This window comes from Mytilus californianus, unplaced genomic scaffold (genome assembly GCF_021869535.1).
Source record: "Mytilus californianus isolate M0D057914Y unplaced genomic scaffold, xbMytCali1.0.p SCAF_3, whole genome shotgun sequence".
NCBI classification, from domain to species: domain Eukaryota; kingdom Metazoa; phylum Mollusca; class Bivalvia; order Mytilida; family Mytilidae; genus Mytilus; species Mytilus californianus.
The window spans coordinates 48,532,967-48,553,800 of NW_026262679.1; the positions used below are offsets into that span (position 1 = coordinate 48,532,967).

At 32.9% G+C, this 20,834-nt stretch overlaps 1 protein-coding gene and 1 long non-coding RNA gene across 5 annotated transcripts; one reads left to right on the forward strand and one right to left on the reverse strand.

Annotated features, from left to right (window-relative positions):
* Positions 1-997: 997 nt before the first annotated feature.
* On the reverse strand, positions 998-19,730 carry LOC127734755 (protein toll-like). 4 transcript variants are annotated; one of them, XM_052244761.1, is made up of 4 exons: positions 19,613-19,726; positions 7,461-15,413; positions 3,819-3,999; positions 998-1,410 (listed from the first exon to the last, which is right to left on the reverse strand). In XM_052244761.1, exons 1-2 carry the CDS (start codon positions 19,628-19,630, stop codon positions 13,161-13,163), a joined length of 2,271 nt encoding a protein of 756 aa, XP_052100721.1. In that variant the 5' UTR covers positions 19,631-19,726; the 3' UTR covers positions 998-1,410; positions 3,819-3,999; positions 7,461-13,160. The 4 variants fall into 4 exon arrangements, with proteins under 4 accessions (XP_052100721.1, XP_052100722.1, XP_052100724.1 ...); XM_052244762.1 differs by lacking the exon at positions 3,819-3,999; XM_052244764.1 differs by lacking the exon at positions 3,819-3,999 and having other exon boundaries at positions 998-2,996; positions 14,411-15,413; positions 19,613-19,717.
* Positions 2,646-14,475, forward strand: LOC127734763 (uncharacterized). Its single transcript, XR_007997743.1, has 2 exons — positions 2,646-2,781; positions 14,196-14,475. It is a non-coding gene; the product is annotated as an uncharacterized LOC127734763 (long non-coding RNA).
* Positions 19,731-20,834: the final 1,104 nt, after the last annotated feature.

Genomic DNA, 20,834 nt, shown 5'->3' on the forward strand with positions numbered 1-20,834 from the left:
TTATACAGCGTTTACAATCTTTTGATTGGTGCAATATTATTTGTTTTCTAATATTTAGAAACAGCGAACATTCTGCATTGAGATGATTAAAAGCCTACTCGGTGCATGCAAACTTGCTATTTATACTTTTTGCTCCGCCCACAAATGGCATAATACACAAGAAATACACAACATAAAGAATGGCGCCGAAAAATGAAAGTAGCGATGTACAGAGACGAATTTGGACAAATACACTTGTAAACCACTCCTTTCATAAAAATACCGTACGAGGTGTACCCGAAAACATTTGCATGGAGATGTGTGGAACGGAGGCTACAAAAAGAAAAACACACACAAATGTGCTTTTACGAGTTTTAGTTCATGACATTAGGCCAGTGACCAGAGCGTAACAATACGGAGTATATATTTCCCAGTTGATACGATATTCCAGGGCTTGTATTTCCTATCATGATTTCCTTGATAGAGGGTTGCTACTCACAAGGAAGCTATTAAACCAAGAGTTCCAAGTGGTGAAGTTGAAATCATCCCTTCTTAAATTTTACGGTCGCCATCACGAGTTGGTTGACCGTTATGGAATATCCGTTTCACAGATGATAGCGGATATGTTCCAAATGTCGTAACTACAATCCCGTCCCCTTTTCCCCGAATGTGACCTACCGAATTAGACTTATTACCGGGTTTGTACTAACACGACGGGTGCCACATGTGGAGCAGGATCTGCTTACCCTTCCGGGGCACCTGAGATCACCACCAGGTTTTGGTTGGATTCGTGTTGTTCAGTCTTTATTTTTCTATGTTGTGTTTTGTGTACTATTGTTTGTCTGTTGGTCTTTTTCTTTTTTAGCCATGGCGTTGTCAGTTTATTTTCGACTTATGATTTTGAATGTTCCTTTGGTATCTTTCGCCTCTCATTTACATTTTTGTAAATTAACTGTTTTTAAAACTGTAAAATCGTTCGAAACATTAAAGCAGTGTTCTCTCCAGACCAAGACCGCCATTGCCAAAAGAAATTTTTATTTTCATCATTCATCAACTTCCAAATAGGTTTTGCTTTCCAGTGGTTTGATTCTAACGCAAATGATGAGTATAATGAAGGCGAAATGCGTCGCTTGCGTACCAAACTATCTTTAACGAGTATTAACACCAGTTCAGTTTATTATGTAATATATCCACAGAATGCAAATTATCATTGGATGTGTGCTTGTCTTGGGCATAACGACGGTTACCCCTATAATGAAGCTGAAGCTGCTAACCGTTGTAGTGAACCTAGGTTCACCACCAAGTGTTTGGTTGGGTTGCTTAGCTCTTATTTTTATGTGTTTTCTAAACTTTTATTTGTCTTTTGGGTATTTTTTCTTTTGGCCATTTTATTTCCTTCTGTTTCTTCGACTGATTCTTTAAAGTTGACCTCTGTAAAATATGGATATTGTTTTGATTGAAACCTACTGTTATAGAATTTATTAAATCATTTTAAATTAAGGAATATATCTCCGTCATGCAAATTAAAGCTCTAATTCCTTGTCCGTTTTTAGATTTAGGTTCAGTTCTTTAACGTTTGTATTAGGTTTTGGATTTTCAAATATTTTGGCCTCGAGCATCACTGAAGAGACATCAATTGTCAACATGCACATATGGTGCAGTAAAATGGTACCGTTTATATTATTGTATTCTCTTTATATGCCTATATTCATGCTATTTGAAGACTTCATGGAAAATGTAGCCAATCAAGCAATATTTATTCTTGATAAGTGTTCAATACTTTTGTAAATCAACTGGTTGACCCAACTTGTGTATTATCTCTTGCATAAGTTGGTGGTCCGTGTTACAAAAATCTATGGCAAAGCCTAATCGAAGAAATGCTTTCATATTCCTTTGCTTAACACATCCACTTTCCATGATATCGTAGTTTATTATGGCGATTCGCTTGGATCTGTCATGTTTAAAATTATTCCAAATAAGTTTCCATTCGTGGTTCGCAAAATGATCTTCCAAATATTCCTCCGACAGTAGAACAATATAAGACTTGCATTTCAAAATTTTTCTTCGGATTTCTTCTTCTCGTATCATGCCTACACCAAAATCGCGACATGGTAAACAAAGTTTATAACCTTTGCTTTCTAAATATTTTATCAGATCCTCCACAACCCATTTCCGAATAATTTCGTTATTTTCATCAAAGGATAAATATGCGTCGTACGTTTCGTCGTCCGTTTCAACCAGTACATTGTTTAAACTTCTGTAGTGAAAAGATATGTCAATTTGTCTTTTAGATCTTAGATTCCTTAATAATAGCAATATTTCATATTTAAACTGAGAACACAGGAATGTCCCTGTTGCTACACTTATGATTGTAACCCCCAGTAAGATATAACTCATAAAGCTTCGTTCTATGTTTTGATCTTTGCACAAATCAGATTTTGATATAAGAGCAGCATTAATGAAGCTTTCATGAGTTTCACATGTTATTTGGCTGTATGAACAGTTAACTGCATGCTGCCTATCTAACCAATGCTTTATCCACATCATGTCGCACGTACATTTTACAGTAATTTTTCCGAATCCTATGGCACATGAATCTTTTAACAGGAGTTCTCTGTGCAGCGTTTGGATACGATTGTTTCTTAAATCAATAAAGAGTATATTTTGTATTCCATATATTGAAGGATCTATATTTACTATGACGTTGAATGATAAATCAATCCTTATTGTTCTTTCGAGGTATTCGTGTTTTTTGAAAAATGTTATTTTGTTGTGTCTAAGATCAATGTCTAGGCCGGACAGGTCAGGAACGACATGGGGCATGCTAACATAAAGTTGTGATGTGCAATTCACGACAACTCTATTTTTTGAAGGTTGATCAAAACAGTAACATCTTTGAGGACATTTTTCTTTGACTGTAATGTTGCAAATCAATAAGTCTGCAGTATGATTTTTAATCCTAAAATATCCTATGTTGTAGCCCTTTAAATGTGGTGGGTAAACACATTTGGGCGTACCTAATGTGTTGTACTGATCCATAGCCTGAGAAGCCATAACCAAGTATCCATCCCACATTTTACAATCACAAACCCATTTATTGTTTCGTATATCAATTGTGTATCTAAACGCAATTTTTAGTGCATCATCAGCAGAAAATCCCAAAGTATTATACATAGGAAGGTTTGTGAAAGAGTTATTCGTCATCTGAATTAGTCCACCTCCAATTGAACTATTTACGAAACCTGTATTATTCTTCAAATTTGTAATAGTTCTTAAATCGTTATTGAATATTTTTATAAAATCGAAGTAGTGTTTCAAAATTAAATCGCTTATATCAATACTCTTTATGTTGTTGTATTGTAAGTGTATTTTCAGAAGACTTTGTGGTCGGTATGAGAAACATCCGGGTTCTAAATACTCTATTCTGTTATACGAAAGGTCAATTTGCCTCAAATTAGACAGACTAGCGAGAGAGGAAGCGTCGATTCTTTTGATTTTGTTATCAGACAGTATCAAACTATCGAGAGACTGTAGACATTCAAGGCTTGGTAAAAACTGGATTCTATTCCATGACAAATCCATTCTAACTATCGTTGGAAAATTGCAGATATTGTCAGGAAATTTCTTCAAAAACCCATGATGATGCTCAAGATCGTATAACTGATATTTGCTTTTACTTACAATTTTTGCGAATCCAATTAAGGATTTGTATTCGATATACAAATCCCCCTTTAAGTTGGAATAGTTACTAAATTCCCAAAATGGTCTTGACTTGATAGTGGAACAACATGCAGCCCTATCTCTATTATTGTTCATATACATAACAGGAAAACAATTACCTTTTTCGAAAGGTAACTTTTTGCAGCAGTTCTTACAGAATAGAAATTTGCTAGCAATGGAAGGATGTTCCCATCTGAAGTATCCTTTAATATGTACACCCGTTTCATTTACAATTGTTGTTGTTGCGGCTTTTGAGACTAAACATCCGATCACAAAATACATCCACTGTTTATATCCTGTCTGAAATAATAAACCTAACACTTAATTTTCTAAAACTTATTAATACTATGTCTTTTTGATTTATACACGCCTTTAAACCAACTATTGATGCTGGACTTCCATATGTATTGGCTGAATGTATAATTTCAAAGATTCGTGAGATTTGGGGACTTGGTATACATGTAACACCAATTTGCAAAGTGTCTGTACCAATTATGACGACAGTGGTTTATCGATGTTCAAATCTTTTAAATCTACCAGAAAGAGAAAAATCAAGGCAACAAACCAAAATTAAGGTAATCAATCGCATGAACTCATAACGAGGAGCGAGACCGGATGAGTCGACAGGGTAAGCATCTCCTGCTATGCATGCATCAAGCGACAATTGCATTCACACTCAGTTAAATGTCAAAAATTAGGCATATCGTTTTCACTTACTGGTTGTACCAATGATAATCGTCCATTTATTAGATGGACATGTGGTTTTTTTATTTACCTTTAAAGTTCAGAACCTGTTGTTTTAGGGTAGTATATTCAATGTAAGACATGATAATTTACATATGACGTCGCAACAAATTGTACAAATCATCTTAAAGCAATATTAGAATAAGAAAAGTCAAAACTTATATAGATGTAATGCTCTAATACAATGTTTTAAATACTAGTAAAACATTTGCAAATGCTATCGCGTATTGATCATATTGTGATTCCAAATTCAAATTTTTGAGAAACTAGCTAAAGCTGGTTACAAATGGACAAGTATCATGAAAGATACTTTGATTGGATATTATTGGTGAAACGGTAGTATTTAATTTCCGGGAACTGGTTGCTCTTTTGTGTATCCTACTTAATTCAATGAATCTGTACACTGTGATTGGACAAGTATTACAGTATCTACTGTACATATTTTCCCAGGCTGAGGGATGGATCAGATGTAGAAAAACATGAAATAATATTACAAACTGGTGAAATGAATTTTTTAATATTTTTTTTTTCAAATTGTATTCACTGCATGATAAAAGGCCACAAAGCACTAGTAGGTTTAAAAAGATAGCAGAAAAAGTAAACGGTCGTCATACATATTCACATTTATTTCAGAATATTATAATGAAAGTACTTCAGTTAAATTTGTACGTAGGTTCTGGATCAGTGTTGGAAAGTGGTGATAATTCTAAAAAGGCTATCAATATCCCTTTGGCCCTGGAAATACTACCGTTCCATTGTGAAGAGTATTGTGTCATCATGTATTGAGCTTAGATCCGACTTATTCATTTATGGCATAATTTGTGTATGACTGTATATGAAACCTGTAAGTTTTGAAGAAAAAAAATTTTGGAATAAGAATAACAGATATAAGATATTTTTGCAATTTTTTTTTTGTATAAAAGGAAGTACTGTAAAATGTTCGAAATACGACCCCTTTTTTTGCCAATTCCATAACCGCCCCTGTTTCTGCGATTATGTTAAAGAACTACAATATATATGGGTTTTTTTAATGTACAAATTTGTGTCTGAGCCATATATCTTACATTTATGTGTTTTATTTGAACCATTAATTGTGCTCCAACATTTAACATTTACACAATTGTTTTAAAGAACGTAAAGCTGATTTTGGTTTACGCATGAAAATATTTCATTGGCGAACGAATGTAATGAATCAGTAACTGAAGGAACTGATTAATTCACTGGAACTCCTGATCAATGTAAAATATCGTTGATTTTAATTTATATTTTCCTCAGTCTGATTAAAATACATATCATGTGTCCAAGCTTTGCTTACAAGGATCTGAAAATGCTCCATTCAACTTTCTGTTTTAAAGACCTTTCGGAATACTCTGGTTTTGTCAGATTATTACACACCTTCAAAAATTGGAAGGCTGAAATTTCATTGGCTGATGTAATAATTATCCTTATGTAGTTGACGAAATTCTCTGATATAAAACTTGTTGTATACTTTCGTCACACATACTAGTATAAATTCGTTTAACTTATTTAAATTTATTTACATGATTGACCCCTAAACAACACTTTATTCCCCTGTAACATTAAATCCACTAAGTAAACTAGCATTCTTTACAATGGTAAGTTGAGATTCGTGTCGATCATTTTTTGCACAAGTCTAAACGTTCTTTCAAAACAAGTTAATCTATAAAAAGAATTGCCTCATATTTAAACATTCAAACATCAATACAAGTTATACAAATACAAATATTTCTAATTATTTAAAAATGATATGGCTTTTTAAAATAATTTAAATAGTTGGATTTGTAATAAAGGTATATCACCTATGTAAAGTTGGATGAAATCGATGAAAAAATCAAAAATGTTTCACTTAAATGTGTTATATAAGAATAATTTTAAATGGTTATGTAGGGGACTTAATAAAACAAGCGTTTGTTAGTTTGGTTTTCAAACGGTCCTTCCTCATTGAGCTCGGAGTTTAGTGTAAAAATTGCATTTTTAGTTCGCGCTTACTTTATGGTCCCAAGGTTACCGTTTTGAAAAATCTATTTTAAGTCATTTTGTTTTGTTTTTTTGTAAATTGAAAGACTATTCGCATTTTTTGATAACCAATATACTGCAAATGACTTTCAACTCATAAATGAATTATTTTACGTAAGGATTCTGCATTCAAATATTATGAAATGGTTTATTCAAAAATTTAAAAAAGAAGGTTAACCGGCATCCTCTCTTTAATTTTTACAAACAGCTTTCTTGTCGTGTAAAGTTTATATTTAAAAATCGAATATTCGCACCTGGTTTCCGAATAGCCGAAGAGGACTGAACGTTTGTCGAGAAGAAAAATTGTGTTTCAAACAGGAACCACTGCTTATATGTAATTTGGTCGTTTCGTGTAGTGATTTTCGTAGTCATAATAAAACATTGTCAATTGCAATGCTATGTAAATTATGATAATTACATAAATGGTACCAATTTTTCTGCACCAGATTCGCATTTCGACAATCAATGTTTCTTCAGTGATGCTCAGGTCCAAAATATATGAAAATCCAAAGCTTATTAAAACATGAAGAGCTATAACCCAATCAGGACAAAAAAGTATACCCAAAGCTGATAAAGGATATTAAATTGAATACAGGTTGAGTGAGCTTTTATTTCTTATCATGATGGATCTGAGTAATGTATCGAAACTCATTTACAAAGCAAAATAATGTGGGAATTCATTAAAGTAAAGGCGTGCACATAAAATATAACATTCATGTAGTTTCCAATATCCATAAACTGATATGCTTCTCTTGAAGTACAATAAAAATGATCATAAACATAAGATGGAGCTACACAACGAACAAATACAACAAAACTTTCGTGCTGTTTAACCCTCCGTAAAACTACTGTGTTATATTTGAATTTGAAGTCAAATGGTTATTTTCCGTTAATTATCTAAATTCTTAATTGCTAGGACCGGCAAAGACGACGAATATTTGTTGACACAAATGAAAAAAGGGTTATAAGTAAGAACTTACCATCCTTAGAATTCGCATCATTCCAAAAAGGTTCTCGAAAATTCAATATTTTATTTCAGATATGTCCAACAAACATAATGTGTGAAACGTAGATCATAATAAGCACAACTTGTCGTATGATCTAATAAAGACAATAGTAGTATACCGCTGTTCAATAGTCATAACTCGATTTAACTGAAACAAATACGTAAATTGTAAACCCACTTCACGATATAAAAAATACGCTGCACTTTTGTTCAGATATTTGGTTATTGTGTAGGACCTTTAAAATTTCAAAAGCTGTATAAAAGGTTGTGATACTTAATACACGTTGTTTTGGTTTTGTTTTTGAAATATGTGATTTTCTGTTGTTGACCTTATATCAAACGTAATAATTTTTTGTTTCTAATCAAATGCATTAGCTTGTATCTAACTTTCCGTTATTCAATATTGTTCGTGCAGTTTTTAAAGTTTTCTATAATACTATACAAAAGTTAAACCTCTTTTTAGTTTTTAATCTCCATCTTAAGCCTTCAATATTGCAGTGTTTTCATTTGAGTATGTAATTACATATACGCATAACACGCCCTTAAAAAATACAGATAAATAATATTGATTTACATATGAATAAAAAGATATTTGGAATATAGATGAATGAAACAACAATCCAAAGACACGAAAAAAAAAACTAAATTTAGCATTAGAGGATACTCCTTTCTTCTAGTTTTTACATGTAGATATATAAATTGTAAGGTATTTTCTTATATTTGAATATTAAGACATGAATCTAAAATTTAAGATATGTGGGACTTTTCATACAGATACGATAACTGTGTAAAATGATTGAAAGTTTGAACTCATATGATCGATAAGGTTCAAGTGGAAATTAACAAAACTCATTACGTGGTCAAATGAAAAGATGACTCAAAAAAGCTTCATTTTATATTGAAGCCTTAATTATGCGTTATTTTCAATTAATATAACGCATTCGATTTAAATATCTCCTTGGTCTTGACAGTATAAAGAGTCAAAAATACGTATATTAGAGTTGGTTGGTTAAAGGATTGTGGCTTGTTAAAGGTCAGTGGCAAATATTTCATGCATACATCTATCAAAGACTATAACAAATAAATGCTAAAAGTAGTCTCTGTAAAGGAGGTCTTTCGGGATGAAAGGCGAAAAATCTAGATTGCCAATAACAATTAGGTCATGTTAAATAGAAGCAGACATTTTGCTTTGAAACAGGCAATCTACGTAACTCACAATGAGTTGTCACAAGGATTCATTAACGTGCGTGGCCATTTATCTACACGAGGTATTGGATTTTTGGTTTTCAAACAACAGGACGTGTTTGTGTATTTAAACAATGTTTATGAAAATAAGGAGTTGTGGCATGATTGCCAACGAGAAAACTAAAACAGTCAAACAAACAATCCTTGTGGGTGGCTTTTCCTTAGAACGGAGAATTTGGGACCAGTTCATATATCTCGTATACACACGAGTGTGTAAAGCTAATGAAAAATGTAGAAGCCAGACTGAGTGTTGTCAGGAATACGGTATAATACTCACAATTGCCTAGCTAGCCATATACTATTTGACGTCTATATTTAACTTATATATGAATTGTCTTTCAAATGATATTTTCTCTAGGTTGTTTTTGTTTCTCTTCATTTTTTTAAAAACCTATGTAAGTAAGCTATTTATTTGGTTTGCATATTGTTTTTATTCTTCTCTCTTTTATAGTGACATAAACGCCAAGTGTTCCGTGACAATTTAGGTACCAATATAGTCAGTTTCATGTAATATGTAAGTTTTTTTTTTTTTTAGAATGAGCTACATCAAGTTTATGCGCTATATTATGCTTAATTTGCCTCAAGTTTTATTTTATTTTATTATTTCAATTGTAATTGCAATATAAAATTATGAACAAACGGGAATTGTAATGGCCATTTTAATAAATTAAAAAAAATAAGGAGATATGGTATGATTGAACTACATTAAACCTTTTAATTAGGTAGCCTCTGTAATAGATTGGAAACATGACTGTCAATGAGTACAACAATCTCATAATTTTGTCAAAGTGTTACTTTTCTTGTAACACAATTTTGATTGAAACACACGCAATGAGGCTTAAATATAAAACTAAGGCGTTTCTTCTTTCTTCTTCCTTCAGAGAGTCTTTATTTTTCCAAGTTATATTTTCGCTAACTCATTGCAGACTTGTCTCAAAAGTTTGATTTTCTAATCTTAATATGTTTTTATGGGATTTTTAAAATATGGTCGTGATACAATGGCGTTAAAAAATAAAATTTTCTATTCACACAAACTTTGTCACTTAAAATGACGTAACCACATTTCCGTACTGTTGTGAACAACTGAACATTAAAACAATGTGAATAAAGGAAAATATTGGGTAAACGTCCATGAGACAGCAATCTAACGACAAGAAAAATATAAGGCATCTAGAGTTCCTCAACAAAAGATTAGAGGGCTATACAAAAGTTGTGAATTGATTAAAAAGAAACTATCAAAGATCTGCCCTTAAAGCCAAATTCTACTGAATATACTGGAAGACTATAATAATAATACGATTATTTTCTTTAGTACCAAAACTAGCCTCAAAACTGCAGTATTGAAGCAAGGTTATAACTATCATGGTTTTAATTTAACCAATACAAAAGTTTGCATATATTTTGACATTGTTAGATCAATAATTTTCATTCTTTTCTCCAGAGTTCAAAGCCTCGAAAGAAAACTATGAAAATTAGCAATTATTGTGACAATATTATACCTTTATTCTACTCTATAATGGAAATACATTTTAAGCCTAAAGATCTTTGAAAGTACCTGTATATGATCAACTCATGTCCACCTTGTTTAGACTTGCGGTAAAATGTAAAAACATTTAGCCTAATATTGTAAAACGTTTTTCATAGTTTAGGGGTACAGAACATCTAAGGAAGTTAAATCTTTAAAAATCATCTGAATGTTTAAATCACATATTATTTGTAAAAAATAAATCATGCCTCTCAATGATCAAAATTAGTGTTTGTCAAACTGCTATATATCCAATGAAGCTGTAAATTGTGCGGTTCATTTTCTTGAAATTTTTATGTTTTTGTCAACAGGACAAAGTAAATAATTTTTCACAAAACTTTATGAATATTATTTCTATGTTAGTCAAAGTTTTGGGTACCCCCTTAAATGGGTATTTACAGAATTGTGGAAATTACAGCTTGCGTCAATTCTGTGTTAAATAAGAGGAAACAGTAGTTTGCAGGTCTTCAAATCTCGTCAATTAATTCATCTATACACAAACCAAGGAAAACATTTGACGGATTGACAAAGAGCGAGGCTTGATGCGACGGTAGGATCAGCGTTTCTTGTTAAGCATGTATCCCCAGCCTCAGTCAAAACGTCACAATAGAGAAAAGGAAACAATCATTAAGTTTACATATCAGACTACTTTGCTGGTATATTAGATCTAAGCAGCGGAATTGTGTCTCTTATGACTTGTGACACCAAAACATCGTATTAGTCAACCAAATGGTGATGGTACCCATAATTTTGTGTAGTGTTAATTTTAGTCGTTTTTCCTCATTTTCCCGAATGAACACTCTTTGCGAAAATGCACAACCAAATTAATAAATCCCGTGCAATGTGAATATGGAAGCGCGTAGTTATCAATTTAGATACATCTAACGTCAGAGGGTACTTTTCTACTAAAAAATGAGAAGTTGCCAAGAAGAAATCGTCACGTTTATCGTTGATCCGTTTTTAAAGTTCAAAGTTTTAGTTTGAGTCGAATATTGATACATATAAACACAAGTTCTAGAGAGCGTTTAGCGAGGATTTGTCCATGTACGTCTATTTTTTTAAAAAAAATCCAGATATGAAACAGTCCTAGTTCCAGTGGTACACTTAATGTCAAGTTATAAAGGATATACTAGTATGAGATGCAAGCACTCACTGAAAAATGGATCATTGAAAATCGCATTATTCAAATTGCAATTAAATCAATTAAATCTCGAATGTCACATTTTTGGATTATAAAACATTCAAGTCTTAGGAAAACTCAACATCATTGATCCTGTAGTAAACTCTGTGGACAGTACGGATTGTTTAAACTTATACGCTACAAATACACATAATCTGAACAAAAAAATAAACTTGGTAAACTATATGGCAGTGCTTTGGACTGACATAATTTTGAAGATACATTTGAAAATATCCCGATGATAATTTAGAAATTATCTTTAAAAAAAATAAGGTTCGAACTTACTAAGGCTAATTTCATCTTTGGTTAATTTGGCTATTCGTTTAAGGTCTATTTCGGTCATTGGCTCATCTTGTATCCAAAGAGTTCCAATTCGAGGCTTTCAACATTTGTGCCTGAGCGTTCCTGGTGACGGAGAAGTGAATGTGTTAATGACTTACCAACAATCACTGTAAGATTAGCGTGGCTTCTAATAACTAAATACTTCGTGCAGGAGCTGTGGAACACACGTCACACATAGACCATTAGAACAGGAAGCCTTGAATTGGAAGGAATCACTTCCTATTTAGAGACATGCTTGTCCTAAAGTTAGGAGCAGTTCTGTATTTCACTAAAAACATAAATCCAGAAAAGCGGTTCGAATGCCCCAAACTTATGAAATGTTTTTTTTACAAATTACAACCAATGGTTCGATGCCACTGCTTGTGAACGTTTTGTCCCGATGTAATCACTAGCCTAGAACTTAGCACTCATGTGCTGATATGAAGTATCCTTGATACGGTCATTTTCGTAAATGAAAATAACATTTTATATATTACTTGCGTCCGAAGCACTTTTCTGGATTTACCTTTATCGGGAACGGTAAAAGCAAAAATTTTAATGCTAAGGATTTATAAGTCCTTGAAAACGTGAGGAGCCGAATGACAAAAAAAGACATCAAGAGAATTGCCTTCCATCTAAGGTCTACTTGGTCTGATGGAGTTGTAACGTTAGTATCTTTATAATTCATATTTGTTTTAGTGGACAATTGAAAAGTGGGTATGTTATAAATCATGTCAGCACCGAAGCACTGACTATTGCTCCGATTATACCCTCGGAGACCTCCAACCCACCCGCAGATGTATCAATCCAGTGCTAATAAATGAAAATGACACTTTTAAACACTTTACATTTTTGTTAATTTACTGTTTTTTAAAAAAACTATAAAATCGTTCGAAACACTTAGGCATTGTTCTCTCCAGACTAGGGCCGCCATAGTTAGATTTGCCTAAAAGAAATTTTTATTTTTATCATTCATCAACTTTCCTTTTGGTTTGCTTTCCAGTGGTTTGATTCTAGCGCAAATGATGATTCTAGTGAAAACGAAATGCGTCTCTTGCGTGCCAAACTATCTTTAACGAGTATTTACACCAGTTCAGTTTATTATGTAATATATCCACAGTGTGCAAATTATCATCAGATGTGTGCTTGTCATGGGCATAACGACGGTAACACCCAAGTGCTTGGTTGGGTTGCTTAATTTTTACTTTTATGTGTTTTCTGAACTTTTTTTTGTCTTTTGGGATTTTTTTCTTTTGGCCATGGTATTTCCTTCTCTTTCTTCGACTGATTCTTTTAAGTTGACCCTTTGTATCCTCTTCATATGTCTATATAGATGATTCATGCTATTTGAAGACTTCATGGAAAATGTAACCTATCAAGCAATATTTATTCTTGATAAGTGTTCAATACTTTTGTAAATCAACTGGTTGACCCAACTTGTGTACTATCTCTTGCATAAGTTGGTGGTCCGTGTTTGAAAAATCCATGGCATAACCTAATCGAAGAAATGCTTTCATATTTCTTTGCTTAACATATCCACTTTCCATGATATCGTAGTTTATTATGGCGATTCGCTTGGATCTGTCATATTTATAATTATTCCAAATTAGTTTCCATTCGAGGTTCGCAAAATGATCTTCCAAATATTCATCCGACAATAGAACAATAAAAGACTTGCATTTTGAAATTACTCCTCGAATTTCTTCTTCTCGTATCATGCCTGCATCAAAATCGCGACATGGTAAACAAAGTTTATAACCTTTGCTCTCTAAATGTTTTATCAAGTCTTCCACAATCCATTTCCGAATAATTTCATTGTTTTCATCAAAGGATAGATATGCATCGTACGATATAGTTTTGTCGTCCATTTGAACCAGTTCATTGTTTCCACTTCTGTAGTGAAAGGATATGCCAATTTGTCTTTTACATCTTAGTTTCCTGAATAATATCAATATTTCATATTTGAACTGAGAACACAGGAATGTCCCTATTGCTACACTTATGATTGTAACTCCCAGCAAGACATAACTCATAAAGCTTCGTTCTATGTCTTGATCTTCGCATAAATCAGATTTCGAAACAAGAGCAGCATTAACGAAGCTTTCGTGTGTTTCACATGTTATTTGGTTGTATGAACAGTTAACTGCATGCTGTTTATGTAACCAAAGCTTTATCCATATCATGTCGCACGTACATTTTACAGTAATTTTTCCGAATCCTATTGCACAAGGATCTCTTAACAGGAGTTCTCTGTGCAGCGTTTGGATTTGATTATTTCTTAGATCAGTAAAGAGTATATTTTGTATTCTGTATATTGTAGGATCTACATTTACAATAAAGTTGAAGGATAAATTAATGCTAATTGTTCTTTCGAGGTATTCGTGTTTTTGGAAAAATGTTATTTTGTTGTGTCTAAGATCAATGTCTAGGCCAGATAGGTCAGGAACGACATGGGGCATGCTAATATAAAGTTGTGATGTGCAATTCACCACAACTCTATTTTTTGAAGGTTGATCAAAACAGTTACATCTTACAGGACATTTTTCTTTTTCTGTTATGTTGCAAATCAATAGGTCTGCAGTATGATTTTTCATCCTGAAATATCCTAGGCTGTAGCCCTTCAAATGAGGTGGGTAAACACATTTGGGCATACCCAATGTATAGTACTGATCCATAGCTTGAGAAGCCATAACCAAGTATCCATCCCACATTTTACAATCACATATCCATTTATTATAGAGTACATCAATTGTGTATCTAAACACAATTTTTAAGGCATCATCAGCAGAAAATCCCAAAGTATTATACATAGGAAGGTTAGTGAATGAGTTATTCATCATCTGAATCAGTCCACCTCCAATTGAACCATTTACGAAACCTGTATTATTTTTCAAATTTGTAATAGTTCTTAAATCGTTATTGAATATTTTTATAAAATCGAAGTAGTGTTTCAAAATTAAATCGCTTATATCAATACTCTTTATGTTGTTGTATTGTAAGTGTATTTTCAGAAGACTTCCTGGTCGGTATGAGAAACATCCGGGTTCTAAATACTCGATTCTGTTATACGAAAAGTCAATTTGCCTCAAATTAGACAGACTAGCGAGAGAGGAAGCGTCGATTCTTTTGATTTTGTTATCAGACAGTATCAAACTATCGAGAGACTGTAGACATTCAAGGCTTGGTAAAAACTGGATTCTATTCCATGACAAATCCATTCTAACTATCGTTGGAAAATTGCAGATATTGTCAGGAAATTCCTTCAAAAACCCATGATGATGCTCAAGATCATATAACTGATATTTGTTTTTACTTACAATTTTTGCGAATCCAATTAAGGAATTGTATTCGATAAACAAATCCCCCTTTAAGTAGGAATATTTTCTAAATTCCCAAAATGGTTTTGATTTGATAGTGGAACAACATGCAGCGCTATCTCTATTATTGTTCATATACATAACAGGAAAACAACTTCCTTTTTCGAAAGGTAACTTTTTGCAGCATTGCATACAAAATAGAAATTTGCTAGCAATGGAAGGATGTTCCCATCTGAAGTATCCTTCAATATGTACATCCTTTTCGTTTACAATTGTGGCAGTTATGGATGTTGAGACTAAACATCCGATAACAAAATACACACATTGTTTATATCCTGTCTGAAATTAATAAAAATAACAGTTATCTAAACTTATTTTTATAATACTATATTATAAACCGATACTAGTATGCTCTATTAATATACACACGCCTTTAAAACAACTCTTGATGCTGAGTGTTAATAAAATTAACAGTTATTGAAACTTAGTTTTCTAAAACTTATGACCCGATACTATGCTCTATTAATATACACACGCCTTTAAAACAACTATTGGTGCTGGGTGTCCATATGTATTGGCTCAATGTATAATTTCAAAGATTCGTAAGATTTAAGACGTAATATACAAGTTACTCCAAATTGCAAAGTGTCTGTACTAATTAAGGCGACAGTGGTTTACCGGTGTTTACATCTTTTAAATCAATCAGAAAGAGAAAAATCAGGGCAACAAACATAAACTGAGGTAATCAATCGCAAAAACTCAAAACGAGGTCCGAGAACGGGTAAAAAGTAAAATAACAAAAATACCGAACTCCAAGGAAAATCCAAATCGGAAAGTCCCTTACCAAATGGCAAAATCAAAACCTCAAACACATCAAACGAATGGTACAGGCATTTCCTTATGTAGAAAATGGTGGATTAGACCTGGTTTTATAGCTAGCTAATCCTCTCACTTGTATGACAGTCGCATAAAATTCCATTATATTGACAATAATGTGTGAGCGTCACCAGATATGCATGCATCAAGCGACATTCGAATTCACACTCAGTCAAATGTCAACATAAACAAATCAGGAATGTCGTTTTCACTTACTAGCTGTTCCAATGACAATCGTCCGAACAGTCATACTGTATATGAAACTTGTAAGTTTCGAATAAATAATTTTGGAATATAGAGGATAACAGGTATCAGATGTTTCCGGAATTTTTGTTTTGTATGAAAGGAAGTGCTGTAAAAATGTCGGCAATACGACCCCTTTTATCGCCAATTCCATAAGCCCCTGTTTCTATGATTTTGTTAAGGAACTACAATATATATGAGCATTTTTTTTTAATTGTACATGTCTGTGTCTCAGCCAAATATCTTACATTTATGTGTTTTATTTGAACAATTTTTATATTCCAATATTTAACAATTGCTTTAAAGAATGTACAGTAGCTGATTTTGGTTTTCGAAACACTATCTGAAGGATTAATTGATTGATTGTTGGTAGCTTAACGTCCAGTTGCAAATATTTCATTCGTGTTCAGGACGAGAACAAATTAACAATAAATCCAATAAGATGGTCCTGTAATAATAGTCGTCCGGGGTGAATGTTGGGAAATTAGGACTGCCACTGGAAAATGAGGGTATATTTGATAGGGACAGTAATTTTGTCTTGCAACAGGACACCTACGATCACCTCAAATGTTGTTGCAAAGATGCTTAACGTGCAGAGAGCATGACACTATCTCTACCCGAAGCATCGGATTTAATCTCCCCATTCTGACCGGATGTGGCTGCATATTTCATACATCCCGCACAGCCAAACAAAAGCTGTACTGCCGGTCGGACGAAGACCGAGAGTGACCATACTGCTATACCCCAGTCACTCTTGGTGGAGTAACTGAAGGAACTGATTGACTCACTGGAACTCCTGATCAATGTAAACTATCACTGATTTAAATTCATATTTTTCCCGTTATGTTAAAGAATCTGTTATCTTTGCTCTTCTATTTTTTTTCTAGTCGTGATGTAGTTTTGCAGAATTAATGTGTATCATTTTTAAAATCATTGACTGTCTCACGAGATTATGTCCACTGAATAACACAGTAGCATTGTTGTTGTATAAATAAAATCACCCATGTACCGAGAAGATACATGTATGTTTGGTTACTTACCACAAACACTACAAACTATTTAAGATATAGGCACCACAAAAAAGGTAACACTATGGAAAATCTATTTAAGTCTTGATGACAACGTATTTTTGCAACACATACACTTTATAACTTGTCAAACCCACATTTTTATATCCTTCAAGCTGGGACATAATATTTTTAGTTAGTATAATAATAGTCCCAGCTTCAAGATAGTATGGGAGTCATCCACCATCTTTGATTGTAAAATACCAGAACACAATTGGTCTATATTTTCAATCAAGTCAGCAAATTTCGATGAAGGAATTAAATTTAGTAGGAAGAATTTCATTCAGATGAATCAATATTTGTGATTTAAGTTTACAATGACCAATATTTTTTACAAAGGTAGAATTGTTTTGTTTGATTTCAAATTGTTTTAAACTAGAATATTAAAGGAAGGTAGCTCATAAATGTATAATTTATACAGATAATTACAGGAAATTTATTTAATACTCACATACTACCCCAAGCAGTATTAGAAGTGATAATTTCTTGAAAATATGCGAATGATTCCACTTCGTAAAAGTCCGCTACATAACATTTCACCAAATACTGTTATTTAGTTGATAAATTCTCTGATATATATAAATATTTATCAACGTAATTACATCCACTTCATTTGAACTTTGGTGGATAGTTGTCTCATTGGCAATACCACATCTCCTTATTTTTATATTCGTTTTGGGGATGATTATTGTACACTTTCTACATTCATTCTGGTATAAATTCGTTTAACTTTTTATTATTAAAGTACATGCTTGCCCCCTATACAACACAGTATATCCCTATGTTACATTAAATCCACTAATTAATTATTACACAGCATAATATACAATAGTAAGTTGAGATTCATGTCGAATTTGTTTTTGCCCAAGTCTAGACATTCTTTCAATACAATCAATCTATAAAAAGAACTACCTCATATTTTAACAATCAAACATCAATACAGTTATGCATATACAAATATTTTCAATTATTTAAAAATGATATGGCTTTTAAAAATAATTTGAAAAGTTAGATTTGTGATAAAGGTGTATCAGCTGTATACAGTTGGATAAAATCGACGAAAATCTATTCACATTTCCCTTTATACTGCAAATGGCTTTCAAATGCTAGTCGTCCTTTGTTAATTTATGTTGATTATAGTCATTTTGCTTAGTTCCTTATGTTACCTATTCTAACATTGGACTTAGACTTCTTTTGATTTGATTTGTATTGTGTGTATTGTTGTGTTTGTTTATTCCACATTGGCCAGAGGTATAGTGGGAGGGGAGATCTCACAAAACATGTTTAACCCCGCCGTATTTTTGCGCCTTATCCAAGTTAAGATCCTCTGTTAGTCTTTTGTGGTTTTTTTTATGCTTGGTTCATTTGTATGTTTCGGATATAGTGTAGCGCCCATTTCGCTGAACTAGTATAAATTATTGTTTATGTGCCCGGTGAAACCCACCTCCGAGTGCGGGATTTTCTCGCTGCGTTGAACCCCCATTTGGGGCCTTGGGCTGTTTTCTGCTCTTTGGTCGGGTTGTTATCTCTTTGACACATTCCCCGTTTCCATTCTTTATCCTATTCAATTCATGAATGGATTATTTCGAGTAAGGACTATCATTCTGCATACAGACAACACGCATATATCATGTACTGTATTATTTAAAAGTAAAAAGAGGTTTACAGACATCATCTCCCCATTTCTTACACGTATTCCATTCCTGTCGTGTAAATTATATATTTAAAAATGGAATGTGTAGGCATTTAAAAGCACACCTGGTTTCGTAAAAACTAAATGTCCAATTTCGTAGAGGATAAACCTTGGTCGAGTAAGGTTTTGCGTTTCAAACAGGAACCACTGCTTATAAGTAATTTGGTCGTTTCAGGACATGATTGTCGTAATTGTAATACAGGTTATCTATTCAAATGCTATTTCAACATGACTTTTTTATATATTAAATGGAATAAAGGTTGAGCACGCTTTAATTTCTTATCAGGTTGGGTCTGATTATTGCATTGAAACTCATTTACAGAGCAAAATAATATCAGAATCCATTACCGCAATGGCTTGCCCATAAAATAAAATATTCATATTGTTTGCATGTGAACATTTTCAATATCCAAAAACCGTTATGTTTCTCTTGAAGTACAATAACCAGAGATGAAGCTAAACAACGCACAAATAAGACAAAACTTTAGTGTTGTTGAACCCCTCCAAAAAATTGCTATCTTATTTTAAATTTATGAAAATTATTTTCCGTTCAACGTTTATATTCGTGTTTGCTAGGAATGGCGAAAACGACGAATATTTGATGACCCAAAAAAATCTGATGTGCATGCATTAATATACGGTAATTAGTAAGAACTTACCATCTTTAACATTCGCATCGTTCCAAAAAACACAGAACGGTGAGATCCCAACTTTGTATTTCAAACATTTCCAACAAACATAATGACTGAAACGTAAATCATTAAAGGTAAAACTTGTCATATGATCTAATAGTTACATACGCAAATTGTAAATCCACTTCACGATATAAGAAATACATTGCACTTTTGTTTAGATATTCAGATATAGTGTTGGACCGTGTAAGTTTCAAAAGCTTCAAAACAGATTGTGTTACATAATACATGTGTTTTTGTTTGGTGTTTTCCTACAATTTTTCAATATCTAATTTCTGTTCTTGATCTCTATATCAATAGTAATATTATTTTGTGTTAATTAACTGCATTAGCTTGTATTCCTTTTTTTCCGTTTTCCGTATTTCAAAACTTTTCGTGTATCATAGCTTTCTGTAATACGATACAAACGTATATAAACATTTAGACTTGTTTATATTTTTTCGTTTGGGCTTGTATTATATATGCCCTCGGGTTTATATGATCCGTTCATCCTATTTTGACTCTTTCAAAATTCAAGAGTCTATCCTAAATTGATGTAAATTATATGGCCTTCCAAATACCGTTTCGATTCCTAACATCACTGAAGAGACATTAATTGTCGAAATCCGGATATGGTTTACAAATTTTTGCACCTCATGTTTGCGGTATACCATCTTTTCCGCAAGTTTATTGTTTTCTGTTTGGTAATAAATTAATAATAAGATCTATTTTGTTACATCTTGTGATCCGTTTATTTGGCAATCGCCAATGGCAGTCAGCAGGGTTTAAGAACATCAGATGTCCGACCTGCTAGTCAAATGCGTTTTGTTAAAATATACTTTTTCACTCATTTGGTCTTTTGGAAAATGTTGTTTGTGCTGTATTTAGACCCCTCTACCAAGAAATTTGTTTTGCATGCACACGTATAAAAATTGCGGTTTTTATCCAACGCAATCATAGGTTTGAACGTTGTTTTCAATTTAGACTTGTTTATATATATATACATGTCTAAACAGCTGATCTGAAAAGTACACCATCCACTATACATCATGTACTGTGTTACAACCATAGATAAAGCCGACGAGGAAAGGTATTACATCGACCACCGAAAGCTATATTTTTATGTAGCCTAGGTGGTCGAGTGGTCTATGGCGCTGGACACGGTGCAGGCGGTGTTGCCACGATGTCACAGAAGCAAGGGTTCGAATCC